At 43.9% G+C, this 16,012-nt stretch overlaps 2 protein-coding genes and 2 non-coding genes across 4 annotated transcripts in view; 3 read left to right on the top strand and 1 right to left on the bottom strand.

Annotated features, from left to right (window-relative positions):
• Window positions 1–893: 893 nt before the first annotated feature.
• rpl3 (ribosomal protein L3) lies at window positions 894–5,506 on the top strand. Its single transcript, XM_086091191.1, has 10 exons — window positions 894–1,004; window positions 1,431–1,623; window positions 1,886–2,054; window positions 2,659–2,794; window positions 3,938–4,124; window positions 4,384–4,544; window positions 4,605–4,706; window positions 4,795–4,890; window positions 5,013–5,132; window positions 5,394–5,506. The coding sequence occupies exons 1-10, from the start codon at window positions 1,002–1,004 to the stop codon at window positions 5,436–5,438; spliced, it is 1,212 nt and encodes a 403-aa protein (XP_085947317.1). The 5' UTR covers window positions 894–1,001; the 3' UTR covers window positions 5,439–5,506.
• LOC147181647 (small nucleolar RNA U83B) lies at window positions 3,768–3,864 on the top strand. The gene has a single exon (XR_015093564.1). It is a non-coding gene; the product is annotated as a small nucleolar RNA U83B (small nucleolar RNA).
• LOC147181646 (small nucleolar RNA SNORA54) lies at window positions 5,174–5,307 on the top strand. The gene has a single exon (XR_015093569.1). It is a non-coding gene; the product is annotated as a small nucleolar RNA SNORA54 (small nucleolar RNA).
• Window positions 5,507–7,909: 2,403 nt separating the features above from the next.
• Window positions 7,910–16,012, bottom strand: part of cacng2a (calcium channel, voltage-dependent, gamma subunit 2a) — a 37,525-nt gene continuing 29,422 nt past the window's right edge. Inside the window, exons 3-4 of the mRNA XM_086091180.1 lie at window positions 13,458–13,598; window positions 7,910–10,258 (exon numbers count right to left, since the gene is read on the bottom strand). Coding sequence (XP_085947306.1) covers window positions 9,711–10,258; window positions 13,458–13,598 — 689 coding nt within the window. The 3' untranslated portion in view covers window positions 7,910–9,710. The remainder of the gene's footprint in view (window positions 10,259–13,457; window positions 13,599–16,012) is intronic.

Below are 16,012 nucleotides of genomic sequence, written 5' to 3'. Positions count from 1 at the left end.
TGTGGAAATCAGGCAGCGTCCGGCACCCATTAGCGCTTGGGTGGGGGGCGACGATGCAGCATCAGGACCACGACCACATAAAATGCAAGCCATGTTTGTGTTTGTGCACGTCGTCATTGAGCAGGCTCAGGCATTTGTGTGCTTGTGCATGCAAGCTGTTGTTTATACTGACCACAGAACAGTTGCTGATTGTGCTCTCACCCCGGGTTCTTCTTGTCGTTGGGTCAACTGGAGTTAAAAGAAGAGAAAGTCAGTGGAGCACGCATACACACACGCGCGCAGCAGTCTCCCACTCACGCACAAGGTGAGCCTAATGAAATTTAATTTAAGTAACGTATTTCAACAAGGGTTAGGATTTCAAAACAATGATTAAGTCCTTATTGTCTATATAAACTCAGTCCATTTACCATTAAAAAAAAATAATCCAGACCTTCAATCTTGAGGTGACATAATGCCACATGCTCCCACAGTTGTACAGATCTTCTCAGGCAGTGGAGTGTTCAAGATCAAGAGTTAATAGAATTGTTCTTAAGCTGTCGTCAACACTTTAAAATGGTTAATGATGTGTCAAAATATTGTGACATGGTGGGGACAGAACTGCCCGAAGACAGTTGGGATAGGCTCCACAATAGTATCAGTTTATGAATATACATGTTAAATTGACCGTGTTTGGGCGTACCAGGTTTGCGGCTGACAGTGATTATTTCAGCTCATTATTTTTATGGCACACCTCATGGCTCTTAGAATTGAAATTTTAAACAGTTTAGGTCTCGGAGGTGAATAGTCTTTCGTGTTAATTTAATGCCGTGAAGCTAAACAGCGCCCCGTGGTGGTGGCCGGCTGCCAGTGTGTAAATACGTACCCCTGTGTAAAAAAAATAAAATATGCCGAAGGCGGGACTTGTGACGCACGAGGTCGCGTTGTGTCTCGCGATAGTTTTGCAGCCTTATAAGAGTCGGTGAGCGCTTGGCCCGGTCTCTTTCAAACGGATCGGAGACAAAATGGTGAGTGTTCTTGTGAGAATGGCGACACTCAACGTGGCAATCCGTCAGGCATCTTTGGCATCTGAGGCTTTAGTCGCTTTCCAATGATTTATACAATCTTTACTACATTTAAACTATTATGTTAGAGTGAATTTTCTGGCATATTAAAAATATTGACTTATATATTGAAGATCGACTCGTGGTCTTAACGTGGCCTATAATGGCTGCTTGTCCTCCATGAAGTCTTATTTAATAAGTTGACATTGTAGATTTTTGCCCATTTATACAACTATGAACTTAATAATGCACTTTTCTATCTAAAGTTGAACTACTCGTAGTTGCATCTTTGTATGTTAACGCAGCCCACTGATAGCATGTTAGCCGCTAATGCTGACTGCAGACTCTGGCCAAATGAATTATATTGTCCCTTATATCGTTATCTCGTAGTCCCACCGCAAGTTTTCGGCTCCGCGCCACGGCTCCCTGGGCTTTTTGCCTCGCAAGAGGAGTCGCCGTCACCGGGGTAAGGCCAAGAGCTTCCCCAAGGACGACCCGACCAAACCCGTACACCTGACCGCCTTCCTGGGCTACAAGGCCGGCATGACCCACATCGTCCGCGAGGTGGACAGACCTGGATCAAGTGAGTTGGCATGAAATATATATATATATATATATAATAAGCCTATATATATATATATATATATATATATATATATATATATATATATATATATAGGCTTATTATTTTTTTAATGTCTATGATGAGACCACCGACGGGCGGACAGAATGGGCTTTAAAACTCCCCTGATGACTGTCGAGTTCTGAGCATACTTGGTTCAATTGGACTGGTTTATTGTCTTACTTCATAAAGTAAATTTAAAATTGTGTGAAATTCTGTGCAGAGGTGAACAAGAAAGAGGTGGTGGAGGCTGTGACCATTGTGGAGACTCCCCCCATGATTGTGGTCGGTGTGGTGGGCTATGTGAGCACCCCCCGCGGCCTGCGCTCTTTCAAGACTGTCTTTGCTGAGCACATCAGCGACGAGTGCAAGAGACGTTTCTACAAGAATTGGTGAGGGGATATGCCGTCACTTTAGAGCAGTGGTTCTCAACTGTTGTCACATCGAGACTAAAATTTTGCTATTTTCCAAGCAGCCAAAAACACTTTTACAGGGTTCATCTGATCCTTTTTTTTTAAATGGCATATTCATGTTTAAACACTTCAATTCAAAGCACTGTAATAATTTGCATGGTGCAGAGACCTCCTAATCAAATCACAATATATATATATATATATATATATATATATTTTTTTTTAATTGCCTGTTACAACCCAATTTTAGTCTCAGCCCATCCGTTGAGAAGCACTACTTTTGAATGCTCGAAGCAGACGTTGGTAGCCAGTGGAGATGATTCCTTTGTTTTCACTGAGCAAGTCTAACAGTTACGGTGGCCCCTGGTGGCAGCTCCGCTCAGGTGCCCCACGCCCTGATGAGCTCCGGGCTCCTCTGGCCGGTGGAAAGTTCTGCTTAGAAGCCGCGCCATGAGCCGAAATCTCCCTGCTGGCTGGTGCCACCCCCTCCTTGATCAGGGCCACCAGTCGGGCGCTGCGTTCTTCCGCTGACCCTGTGTGGTCATGAAGGACCTGTCGCCAACCTTGTTGTGCCCGCTCGCAGGTACAAGTCCAAAAAGAAGGCCTTCACCAAGTACAGCAAGAAGTGGCAGGATGAGGAGGGCAAGAAGCAGCTGGAGAAGGATTTTGCCGCCATGAAGAAGTACTGCCAGGTCATTCGTATCATCGCTCACACGCAGGTGAGTTTAGAAACGTGTCGTTGGGATGATTGCTCAACTGCTTGCTTTTATAGACACTGCCTTACTTGCCAACAGTTTAAAATTGTTCCAGACACTACAAATTTGGGTAGGGGCATTAATTAATTACTCATGGCAGGACTTCACAACTTGGAAGTATAATGGTGCTTTGATACTGTTAATTGCCACTCTTGGCTGAAGGTTCCTGTCAAACTTATACCAACTAATTTGATACACAGTGTATTAAGCTACATAGTATCAGCTAGCTCAATGGTAATAAACAATGCGGAACCACCATCGCTATATGGGCTAACAATTGGGGGGCTGGCATTTGTGGATTTTTATTTTTTTAAAGACATTTATTTTGGCTGATTATTCAGCTGATTAGTTTTCCGAAATAGTCTCGGAACTTAAAACAGAAAAATGTGGCACTATTTTGGCGTTTGTTTGAATATACAATGTTTGCATTAAGTTTGCAATGCATTCGTGTGGGGGAAAATTTGAAATTGGTTGAATTTGGAAAGGGCTATTGGCTGATGAAATCGGTCAGGCCCTTCTGACAAATAGCTATGTGGCAGTGTGACAATTTAAGCAACAGACGGGTTCACACTTTAAGCATGGAAGGATGTTATATTAAATGGAACATTAAGCCTTAAAATTTTAGTTCAGTGCTGTTCAAACAAAACAGACTGCAACCTGTTTGTTAAATACAGTGGCATATAAGGCTGAAGTGTCAGGTAAATAAATACATTTTCATACAAATCTTAGTGTACAAGTTCACTGATTAGTATTTTGTAAATTTAAGTTTTTTTTAAATCTCAATAACCGATTTATACATTCGTATCGGGATTAATCTGCATCGAATCGTGATACGGATCGAATCCCCAGGCACTACGCAATTCACGCCCCTAGTCTCAATGCACCATTGTATTGCAAGCACCATTTTGAAAAGCGTTGGCAAGTAGGCCTGCGTCTGCGCCGTCAGTGACGAGACCATGGAACTCCTGCGTCAGGCATGGCGCCTGATGATTCCAGTGAGGATACCTTCCAGCTGCCTTCCTTCTGAGACACTGCCTGCCTCCCACAAGCGACAACGCCCTCAAGTGAGCCTCCTCACTGATGAGCCATCGTTTTGTTTGTCGTCAGATGCGTCTGCTGCCCCTGAAGCAGAAGAAGTCGCACCTGATGGAAGTGCAGCTCAACGGCGGCTCCATCGGCGACAAGGTGGACTGGGCCCGCGAGAAGCTGGAGCAGGCCGTGCCCATCACCAACGTTTTCACCCAGGATGAGATGATTGATGTCATCGGGGTCACTAAGGGACACGGATACAAAGGTGCCATGATTGATAGGGTTAATACTTTAGTTGGGCAAAATGAAATTTGGCCCAAACTGTTTATTTTGAAAAAAAAAATTTTTTGTTTCGTATTTCAAAATGGTCCAATTTTCTGGAATCTTTGAATGGACTAATTGGTTGGTATTTCAACCACTTAAAATACCAACGCTCCAATTGTCTTGTCAAATCTCTTCTTGCTAGGCAGACTTTGTGGTGCACAACAACTTGTTTTCAAACTGTCACTTTTGTGTTTGTCCAGGTGTGACCAGCCGTTGGCACACAAAGAAGCTGCCCCGCAAGACTCATCGTGGTCTGCGCAAAGTGGCCTGCATCGGTGCCTGGCATCCTGCCCGCGTGGCCTTCTCTGTGGCCCGTGCCGGTCAGAAGGGCTACCACCATCGTACCGAGATCAACAAGAAGGTACGCCAGCCTCAAGTTGAGGGTTTGAATTGTCATGTGACGACTGTTTTGTTTGTGAAGATCTACAAGATCGGTCTGGGCTACCACCAGAAGGACGGCAAGCTGGTGAAGAACAACGCCTCCACAGACTACGATCTGTCCAACAAGAGCATCAATCCTCTGGTCAGTACTCGCGAGGTTAATGCTGAACTCGTTTAAGTCTCCCAAAAAACGTGTTATGAATGTATTTGTATTGATTTCCTTTCAATAGGGTGGATTTGTCCACTATGGAGACGTCACCAATGACTTTGTCATGGTGAAAGGATGCGTGATTGGAACTAAGAAGCGAGTTCTCACCCTCCGCAAGGTCAGGATGCTCATTGAAGTTTACAGGAGTTCATCCTGAAATGTCACTCACTCTAAGACTGTTTCTAACAGTGAACATGGAAACATCTTTATGCATATTGACGTCAATGTTTTTCCCCGTAGTCTCTGCTTATCCAGACAAATCGCCGCGCTTTGGAGAAGATCGACCTGAAGTTTATCGACACCACCTCCAAGTTCGGTCACGGCCGCTTCCAGACGGTAGAGGAGAAGAAGGCCTTCATGGTGAGATGTCGTTTCATATTTTTGATTTATTGATACGCCATGTGCACTGTTCGTAACCTGGTTCAGTCATCAGTATGAACTCTGGTTCCATTCCAGTGCCAGATTGAGTTCCAGTGAGGCAGGGGAGTGGCGCCCCCATTTGTGCTCACTCCCTGTTCACTCTCTGGAAACAAACACACACACACACACACACACACACACACACTGTTCACCGGAGACTAGTCTTGATGTAAACCAATCGTGTTTGTCTTTTGTCTGCAGGGACCCCTCAAGAAGGATCGCCTCATCAAGGAGGAGACTGCCTAAAGTCTACCTGCTCTCTTCTGTCTTTAATGTCTGCAGAGTTTAATAAAAAAATATAAATACAAAAACAACTTGTGGCGTTGACTGGAACTGTGATTAGGAACAAAAACTGGCTTGTGCAGTACTTGAGCAGCTTGAAATGGTCAACTTTGTTGGTATGATTGACCAGTAAAAGTATGCTTTCATGGTTGATTATTTATTTTTTCTCTCCTTGAGACAAGAAAAAACAAGTGAGCTTTGCAACCTTGAAATTTGCAATCGCTAGCTTCGTAAACATTCGCCCATTGGTGGGATTTGACCTTAATTAGCAGTTACCCTCTAACACCTGATTCAAAACATAAGATCACGGGCAAGCTCTACAAAAACCTGTTAATGATCATCTGATTCGGGTGTATTGGAGGAATACCTGGAGAAGATTCCTGTGGCCCTTGAGATATATACACGAGTGCAGAGGTAGGCAATCTGTCCTCAAGGGCTGGCATCCTGCAGGATTTGGAGGTTTCCCCTCTTCCTGCACAAGCCGATTCCAATCAACAGGATCGTTATGCTTATGCAGAGCTTGCTGATGAGCTGATCATATATCAGCTGCGTTAGTCTGCACTAGTGTGAAGGCTTAACCAGCTCAAGGTCTCACCCCAGTGAATTTGACTCATAGCTTTTGATGCTGTAAAAAAAACTTTCATTAACTGAGTCAAATGTGAAATCAGGTCAGATATCGTTGTTTTAAAATTAAAAGATCAAAATGAAATGTTTGGGGTAAAGTGGCTTGTTAGGACATGCCGGATTGAGACATTAGTCAATTTCCATTCACTTAGAGTATAAAAAAGCAAATGTCGCTTGTGCTGCTCGTTGTCGCCACTGCAGATATTTTCAACCCTGCACTGTGCCATCAGTATTCCAAGTCCGTACGTGGACACGGTACTTGCCTGTGAGATGACACAAACGGCCCTCTACCATCTCACCCACTTTTTTTTTTTTGCACTTCACATCGCGACCAGCAGAGGGCTATGGGGAGAGATTTGTCTCAAAAATATTCACACAAATAAATTTGTGATTTTCACGTGTTTTTGAGATCCACAAATACATCCGCGATTTTCACATGTCTTTTTTAATTGTGTGTGTGTGCATTTTCCATGACCTTTGCTTGCGAGCTGTCGAAAGTGCATTTGTGGATCGTTGCGCACGCATTTATTTTTGAGACAAACATCACGCTGTTTCGAGATATTTACACAGCAACCCTCAGATATTCACATGTGTCTAAGGCCCGGTCCTCCGCCGTCCACGGGGAGGCTGTGTTACTGTCTCCATTGAACAGGAACGAGACGTTTCTGTTTCTCGTTTTAAAATTGGACATTAAAAAACACAAATCGAGTCTTTATCTGACCTTCCATTATGTGTTTATTTTATACATGTCGGGAAACAAAATGCGACCTTAGTTTATATCCCTTGAGCTTGTTTTGCTTTCACTCAAAAGACACTTTTTCTGCTGTTAAATGTTCTTCTACGCCAATAAAGCAACAGCGGCCCACTGATCTGTATATAACTGTAGCTTGTGGCGGGGTGGTCACTATTTTTAAATCATTGTTTTGAAACCCTAACCCTATTTTGAAATCCTAACCCTTGTTGAAATACTGAAATGGCATTAGGCTCACTCTGTGCGTGAGTGCGTGCTCCACTGACTTTTTCTTCTTTCAACTCCAGCTGACCCAACGAAAAGAAGAAGAACCCGGGGTGAGAGCACAATCAGCAACTGTTCTGTGGTCAGCATAAACAACAGCTTGCATGCACAAGCACACAAATATCTGAGCCTGCACAATGATGACAAACACAAACATGGCATAACGGCCACCCGCTTGCATTTTACGTGGTGGTGGTCCTGTGGGGGCAATGACGTTGCATCGCCCCCCTCCACACACACACACACACACAAGCTCCCATGGGTGCCGGACGCCGCCTGTTTTCCACAACATGGCCGCTAAAGTCACACAAAGGTCATTAGTCAATTTCATGTCAGCTTATGTAAGCACTGATGCTTTGATATCTTTATGTGCTTCATTGTGGCAACCAGGAGGTGGGGACAACACCCCCCCACCCCACCGTCACCACCAGCATTGGTTACCCCAATTATGAGAGAACCCAACAAAAGTGGCATCATCCCCGGTCACTGTGTTCTAAGCCACTCACATGGCCGTTTGCTCCGTGAGAGCGCTGTGAAGCTTTTAGGGCAACCAGGTGGAAACTAAAAGGTGTTTCTTGTTTTTATCTCTTTATGCCTTTGAGCTGACGGCGGCTGCTGCTATTTGTATCATCGCAAATGTGTGTACTACTACTACATGTTGACTTGTACACCAAGGAGAGGCAAAGAGGTTTCCCTTTGCTAACGACTCACTCATGAATCCTGTATGATTTTAGATTTTTTTTTTACTGACTGTATTCTATCAGTTTTACAATGTTTGCCTTTGAATGGATTGTTAATGAGGTTGTAGCATGTTAGCTCTGAAACAAATAGTGTGACACACACACACACAGCATATGGTGAGATTAGTGAAATTTCTGCCACAGGCCCATTGCACACCCTAGACCAGGGGTTTGCAACCTGTGGCTTTTTAGTCTTCTCTTGTGTCTCTGCATCTCTTAAAAAATAGTTTTATGTATTATTATTGCAGGTTCTTCAAATGAATTATGATTTACATTAAAAAGAAAAAGAGATAAATATTAAAAAAGGTCAGAATTCAAATTTTGAAGAAAAGGAGTGATGAAAGGTTGATGAAAAAGTTTTTTAAATGACCTAAAAAATTACCATAAAATGTCAAAAAAAAGAAGAGAAAAATCAGAAAATGACCATAAAATGTCCATGAAATTGCCAAAAATGTCAGAGAATTGAATAAGAAAGCCAGAAACGAAAACGTTCAAAATGTAACCATAAAATGTATTTGGAAAACAAAAAGTCTGAGAATTGATTTTGAAAAAAAGAAGAAGCAGAAAACAAATCAAATCCCGAAAATTCCCATAAAATGTAAACAAAATTCCCCAAAAATGTCAGAAAATTGATGTAAGAAAAGGCAGGAAAGAAAATATTCAAAAATTAACCCTAAAATGTCCCAAAACAAAAGAAGAAATCCCGGAAATTACCATGAGAAATTTGAGAAAGGTTTAGTCTAAAAATTTATAAAAAATGAAGTATGAAAAATTACAAAATAAATAAATAAACGGAATACAAAAGGTAGAAGCAAATGAATGTCTACGTATTGGATGTCATATTTTTGTGTTATGGTGCAGCTCTAATTCGGGCCCTCAGTACATTAGACACTGTTTCCTTCATCACAATGTTTAAATGTTTTACGGCTCCAGACAGATTTTTTGTTTGTTATTCATTTGATCTAAAAGGCTGTTTTGACAGGAAAGGTTGCTGACCCCTGTCCTCGACAAAGCCTTTCGGGTGTTAGCATGTAGCATGTTAGCATCCGAACAAAGAGGGATTCGGCATTTATTGTGAGACACACGCGGTTGATTTGTTCCCCCTGGGATTGTTATTTATTCATCAGGACTTGATGCATCCAAGGGATCATTCGCTTTTGGCACCTTTTTCAAGAGTTTCCATTTCAACGTTAGAAATCAAGAAGACAAAACATGGCTAAGGCTGTGTGAGTCTTTCAAAAGAACTGACATGACGTACTGTGTATATATTTTTATATAGTCATCAAACTAATGTTTAAAAAAAAAAAGCAGTTTTTGTTTGGTTTGGCTCACAAAAGCAGAAAAAAAAGACAAAATAAAAAATACACATGAATTAATGAATTGCTCTTTTCTCCCCTTTTAGGATGACTAAAACGTAACTTTTGCTGTGGTTTTAATAAGCATGCATTTTGTTTCGGACTCGCTAGTACGCGTTCACATTTTTGTTTTTTGTTCTCGAAAAAAAACAAAACATAATAGTTTATTATTCTAGGTTTCTAAAAGAGTCACCAACAGCACTTTCTTAACTCATAGTTTTCTTTTTTTGCTTCAGTAAAGTAGTCGGTATCTCTTGATTATTCTTATTATGAATCTTTATAAAAGTAATATATATATTTATATTAATAGTAGCTTTACTAGAAGTTACAGGCCGGGCTGTAACAATTCACAGTTTGAATGCAAAACAATGAGTCCAAAAATAAAGGAGACGTTCGTCTGGGCGGCTCTGACCTCTTCTGAGCTTCTGGAAGCTTCCGGAAGAGTCATGCAGAAAACAACACGTGTCCTATAAACTGGGCGCGGCGCAGGGTTGCCCCGCCCTCATACGGGGGTGGTGCGTCGGTTGGCGGCCGAGTTCCCGTGCGCCGAGTCTTTGGCGTCCTTCTGGATGCAGTTGTGCACCTGAAGGAAGTTGTGGTCCCGCTCCGAGTTGTAGGCGGCGTTGGCGGGCGGCACCCCAACCCCAGATTTGAGGGTGTCGCGGGGCAGCGTGTACATGGAGATCTCGGTGGAGGGCAACGCCCCGAAGGACTTGAGGCCCAGCGGGGAGGCGTCGCGCGAGTGCGCCGGGTCCGTGGAGCGCGACGAGGAACGCGAGCGGCGGCGGTAGCGGTAGCGGTAGCTCGGGACCCGGGACAAAGCCGAGCCCTGGAGGTAGTCGGTGGCGTGGGTCCCGATCCGAAGCTGCCGGTGGCGGTCGATGAACATGTGCACGGCCAGGACGCCCACCATCTCGGCCATGATGAAGGACAAGGCGCCGAAGTAGAACGACCAGCCGTACGAGTACGAGTTCTTCTTGGAGTCGCTCTTGGACGGGTCGCCCGCGTTGGCTGATATGTACACGATGATTCCGATGATGTTGCTCAGGCCTGAGGAAATGACACAACACAATTCAACAACAACAAAACAAAAAACAGCTTCTATACAAAGGCCGTCAGTCTGTCAACCACACGGTGCAAAATATTTTCTTAAATGTTTACACTGTTCGATAACTCTGCATCTTTGTAGATGATATTTTTCTTTTTGCAATAAATCATATATTATTACCGCTGAACTCAAAAACTCTGTCCAGTTTGCATCTCAGGGGGCGGCCATTTTGCCGTTAGCTGTCCACTGAAGATGACATCACAGTTGCTCGGGGCTCAGGCAACGACCGATCACAGCTCACATGTTTTCTGAAGCTGAGCTGTGATTGGTTGTTACCTGAGACCCGAGCAACTGTGATGTCATTTTCACTCGACATTGCAGCAATTAGCAAAATGGCCGCTTTCTGATATTGATCAAAACTGTTGTATTTTGCTGCTTAACTCATATTCCACTAACACAATATTAACCAGAATACTATATTTAGACTACTGAGGCTGCATTGTGAAGAATTCGTTTTTAATTTTTTTTGGGGGGAGGGGGGTGCATTGACTTGAAGTCTTTCACTCGCAGCCATTTTCACTGAAGCAACCCCCTTCGCTCCCCGCTGTTTTACTGGATTTTGACTGATTTTGCCCACAGAATATTGTGTTCCATTGCTATAAAAACATGGAACCTACCAAAAGAAAGATTAGAATCTCTTCTTTCATCAGGAAAAAAAAATCTGTTTCTGTTCCTCTCCTCAGTGGCAGGGCCCCGGGGGTGGATGAGATCCGCCCGGATTTCCTAAAGGCTCTGGATGTTGTGGGGCTGTCGTGGTTGACACGCCTCTACAACATCACGTGGACATCGGGGACAGTGCCTCTGGATTGGCAGACCGGGGTGGTGGTCCCCCTTTTTAAGAAGGGGGACCGGAGGGTGTGCTCCAACTATAGAGAGATAACGCTTCTCAGCCTCCTTGGTAAGGTCTATTCTGTGGGTGCTGGAGAGGAGGGTCCGTCGGGAAGTCGTATCTCAGATTCAGGAGGAGCAGTGTGGTTTTCGTTCCGGTCGTGGAACAGTGGATCAGCTCTACACCCTCGGCAGGGTCCTTGAGGGTGCGTGGGAGTTCACCCAACCAGTCCACATGTGCTTTGTGGACTTGGAGAAGGCGTTTGACAGCGTCCCTCGGGGAGTCCTGTGGGGGGTGCTTCGGGAGTACGGGGTACCGAGCCCCCCTGATACGGGCTGTTCAGTCCCTGAACAACCGATGTCAGAGTTTGGTCCGCATTGCCGGCAGTAAGTCAACTTTGTTTCCAGTGAGGGTTGGACTCTGCCAAGGTTGCCCTTTGTCAACGATTCTGTTCATAACTTTTATGGACAGAATTTCTAGGCGCAGCTGAGGCGTCTAGGGGCTCCGGTTTGGTGGCCTCAACATTGCATCGCTGCTTGTTGCAGATGATGTGGTGCTGTTGGCTTCTTCAAGCCGTGATCTCCAGCTCTCGCTGGGGCGGTTCGCAGCCGAGTGTGAAGTGGTTGGGATGAGGATCAGCACCTCCAAATCCGAGACCATGGTCCTCAGTCGGAAAAGGGAGGAGTGCCCTCTCCGGGTCGGGGATGAGATCCTGCCCCAAGTGGAGGAGTTTAAGTATCTTGGGGTCTTGTTCACGAGTGAGGGTAGGTTGGAGCAGGAGATCAACAGGCAGGCAGGCGGTGCAGTGTCTGCAGTGATGCGGACTCTGTATCGGTCGGTTATGGTAAAGACGGAGCTGAGCCGAAAGGCAAAGCTCTCGATTTACCGGACGATCTACGTTCCTGCCCTCACCTATGGTCACGAGCTGTGGGTTGTGACCGAAAGAACAAGATCCCGGATACAAGCGGCCGAAATGAGTTTCCTCTGCAGGGTGTCCGGGCTCTCCCTTAGAGATAGGGTGAGAAGCTCGGTCATCCGGGAGGGACTCAGCGTCGAGCCGCTACTCCTCCGCGTTGAGAGGAACCAGTTGAGGTGGCTCAGGCACCTGGACGCCTCCCTGGAGAGGTGTTCCGGGCATGTCCCACCGGCGGGAGGCCCCGGGGACGACCCAGGACACGCTGGAGAGACTATGTCTCTCGGCTGGCCTGGGAACGCCTTGGGATCCCGTCGGAAGAGCTGGCTGAAGTGGCTGGGAAGAGGGAAGTCTGGGCTTCCCTGCTAAAGCTGCTGCCCCCGTGATCTGACCCCGGATAAGCGGTAGATGATGGATGGATGGATGGATGTTTCTGTTTTGCATTAGAATATAGCTAATTTTTATCATTATTCACAAATCTGCTTATAACTGTGGGTAAATCCGCTTGTATTCAACAAGGCCCTGAGTGATCTCTTATACTCTGCTGCCACCTGCTGGCCGTTTTTGTAATAATTACCATTTCTTCAACCGTTTTGTGCAGTTGAGAGGCTGCATCAAAGCCTTCTGTATGCTCCAGCATTAAAAAAAACATATAAATATGCCTTTAGGACACTTAAAACATTAAAAATAGAACGTATTTATAGGTTTTTGGAGCAAATTAATTCAATAAGTACCGTGACGTTGATGCTGGTTTCATTAGCGCCTCTAAGGTGTTTTGCATTGTTTGCTAGCATTAAGCTAGCAAACTTCTGTGAGACAAAGTTATGTTGTTTGGTTGAAATACAGAATATGTCATTCTTTCATTGTTTTTAGTTTGACAGTAAACCTCGAATGGGAGTGGCAAAAAAACAACAACAACTTGACCTGATCTGTTGTTTGTGGTTGTAGTTCTCTGTCACCGTTTAACACTAGTAAATCAAATTTTTGCTCACATCTCAAGACAAAAAAAGTGATGGTTAATATTTTGAAATAGTCATAAGTCAGGTCACTGGCAAGTCAAGTTACCACTGTGCATATACGTATGAGTGAGGCAAAATATGCCTTATAGTTATCGTTCAATGGTGTTAACAGTAATAGCTGTAATCTTTTCGTTAGCAGTCAGAGGCTTTGTATTTGATCTTCCTGAATATTCTTTACAGCGTCCACATCCTCAGGCCAGTTGGTGACGGAAATGCACCAATAAACCCAGAAGAAGAAGTAGCGCTCAACTCAGGCTAACAGCTAGTAGCGCTCAACCACGCTAAACAGTTAGCAAAAGACGCTGTAATACTTTAAGGTTGACCTTTAGAGTGCGACTTGATATCCGAGAGCGTTTTTGCGCTTGGGTCTTTGAACTGACCTGCAGACACAAAGAAGATCCCCGCGCTGAGGATGATGTTGTGTCTGGACTTGTAGAACTCGCTCGCAGCGATGCACAGACCTCCCATGAAGAGCAAGATGACGCTGAGGATGGGGAAGATGCTGGACGCCCGCACCGCGCCTGCAAACATGACACGGGCAACTTTACCTTTTGGAAATCGGGACTGTTGGGTAAGTAGTGTCTAAATTCAGTTTGAAGTATTGGGGGGGGGCTGGATATTGTGATATTTTGTGTCTCTCAGTATCAATAATGTTCGCCATCAAAGTATGGTAGATTACAGAATGGAGAGTGGTCGTCATGATTTAAAATACTTTTTTTTTTTTTTAACTTACAGAGCAATATCACAACGGCCATTGATGTTTTTCTCCCAATACAGCGGCGCCATGAAATTTGTTGTTACGCCATTTAAATGAATATAATAATCAAGAATGTTGCTCAATAGGAATCAAATAGTTAATTTAAAGAAAAGGTCATTAAATAGAATGTAAAGAATTAAACAGCTTGTGCATTATAACTAATTTACTGCAAATCCTTCTGGTGTGCGCTACATTGGCACCGGGGGGCAGTATAACACAGTCATGTTCCTGTAAGTGGTTGTGTAAACTGCAGTTATTGTATTCGTTTTTATTCCACTGAGGATAAAGAATATACACATGTGACTGTTGTTATATTGCCTGTCTACACTTGTAGATACACTGCGTTCAAATATCTTTTGCTTAAGACTTATATGTTGTGATACTGATGCTATTCTTTAGCCTTGGCATTTTGCATCGCTTGTTAGCATTTAGCTAAGCAGGCTTAGTGTTTTTTTTTTTTTTTTAAGTCAAAGCAGAAAGTCAGCTATTTTAAAAAAGGGTGTCATTCCTTTCTCAAATAACCACTTGTACGGTCAATGCTGTTGATATCACATGGATATTTTTCATTGTATCAAAACGTCTTTAAAATACAGATTATTACACAATCACAGCTGTGTTAGCAAAATATTAGGATGGGAAAAAAAATATCGATATTGGGATATTTCACATGCCAATCTCTCATGCTACAGTAATGGCAAATTTTTATGAAGTCGATTAATTTGTTTAAAAAAAAAACAAGAAACACGACAGCATCTTTATTGTATGGTGACTTACTAGACACAGTAAATCCAGGAAGTACCAACAACTTAAATCCACATTCCTGGATCTCTTTGATGTAAATCCAGTCAAGGTAAAAGGAGGAGGAAGAAGCAAAAAAGCATATTAGCATCCATTTCAGCATCTGCTCCCTGTGTGTGCGCACCCCAATCAACACCCCGTCAGGCCTGTGAAACGCTCCATCAACACGATCGTGAGTACTTTATGTGTGTGTGGACATTGTGTAATGGCTGACTAGCAGTGTCCAGTGCGGACGAACGCCGCGGGCCCCTGGCACGTGCCGTACGCCCGGCGGGCTGCGTTGCAGGAGCCACGGCGTCCTTCGATCACGTCAACCGACATCATCATTAGCGCAGCGGCTAATCGCTAACATAATAAAACGTAACAGCTGTGGGCTGAAAAAGGATCCTGCGCTAAATAACCTGTCATTGTTTATCATCAAAATGTCCTAACGATATTGCGACGTGCCAAATACCAATATTACGACGTACTGTATCGTTTTCTGTTAGTGTCCGTAAGGCCCGCGTACTCCTTTGTACTCGTGTGTGTTTACCAGAAGTGGACAGCACGTCACGTTACCAATTCCATTCTGACCTCATCGCTTTCAAGGAGAAGTCAACTCAAAAACATCTCAATGGGCGGCCATTTTGCCACTTGGTGTCGACTGAAAATGACATCACAGTTGCTCAGAGCTCACAACCAATCACGGCTCAGTTAAGGTGCGTGTTTAGTAGGGCTGGGAATCTTTTAATATCTCACGATTCGATTTGATTCCGATTTTTGGGTCTGCGATTCGATTCAGAATCGATTTTTGCTTGGGGACGATTTTTTGAAATTCAAAATGATTTTATTGACAAAGATTTTTGCTTCAATCTATAGATGTGCAAGGAATTGTAATGATCTACTCCAGTCTCACTCGCTAATGCTAATTAGCGCGCTATTTGCAGCATTTTTATAGCTCAAAAGAACAGCTCCACACTGAAAAAAAACTTTTATTTGAATAACTTGATCGTGACTTTTTCCTTCTACTCTCTAATGTGGCTACAACTTAACAGTGTATTACACTGCGTGGAAACACACTGCCCCTCAGTGGCCAAACTGGGTACAACATGAACAGCGCTCCAAATAAAGGCACACACAGACAAAGGCAGGACAGTATAAAATAATTTAAATAAAATCGATTTTGGGACATTTAAAATCGATTCTGAATCGTACTAAATGAGAATCGCGATTCTTATGAGAATCGATTTTTTGGCACACCCCTAGTGTTTAGATCAGTGGGTGCACATATACAGCATGTTATTGTAAAGAATATTTTTGGACTTACTTCCCCTTTAACATGTGCTCCGTGTGTCATATCGTGGCATTCATCAACATCACGTCGCTCTTCATCATCCGCCA

This window comes from Leptonotus elevatus, chromosome 1 (assembly GCF_054856555.1).
Source record: "Leptonotus elevatus isolate MCC_2025b chromosome 1, RoL_Lele_1.0, whole genome shotgun sequence".
NCBI classification, from domain to species: Eukaryota; Metazoa; Chordata; class Actinopteri; order Syngnathiformes; family Syngnathidae; genus Leptonotus; species Leptonotus elevatus.
This window is presented reverse-complemented; position numbering and strand designations above follow the sequence as displayed.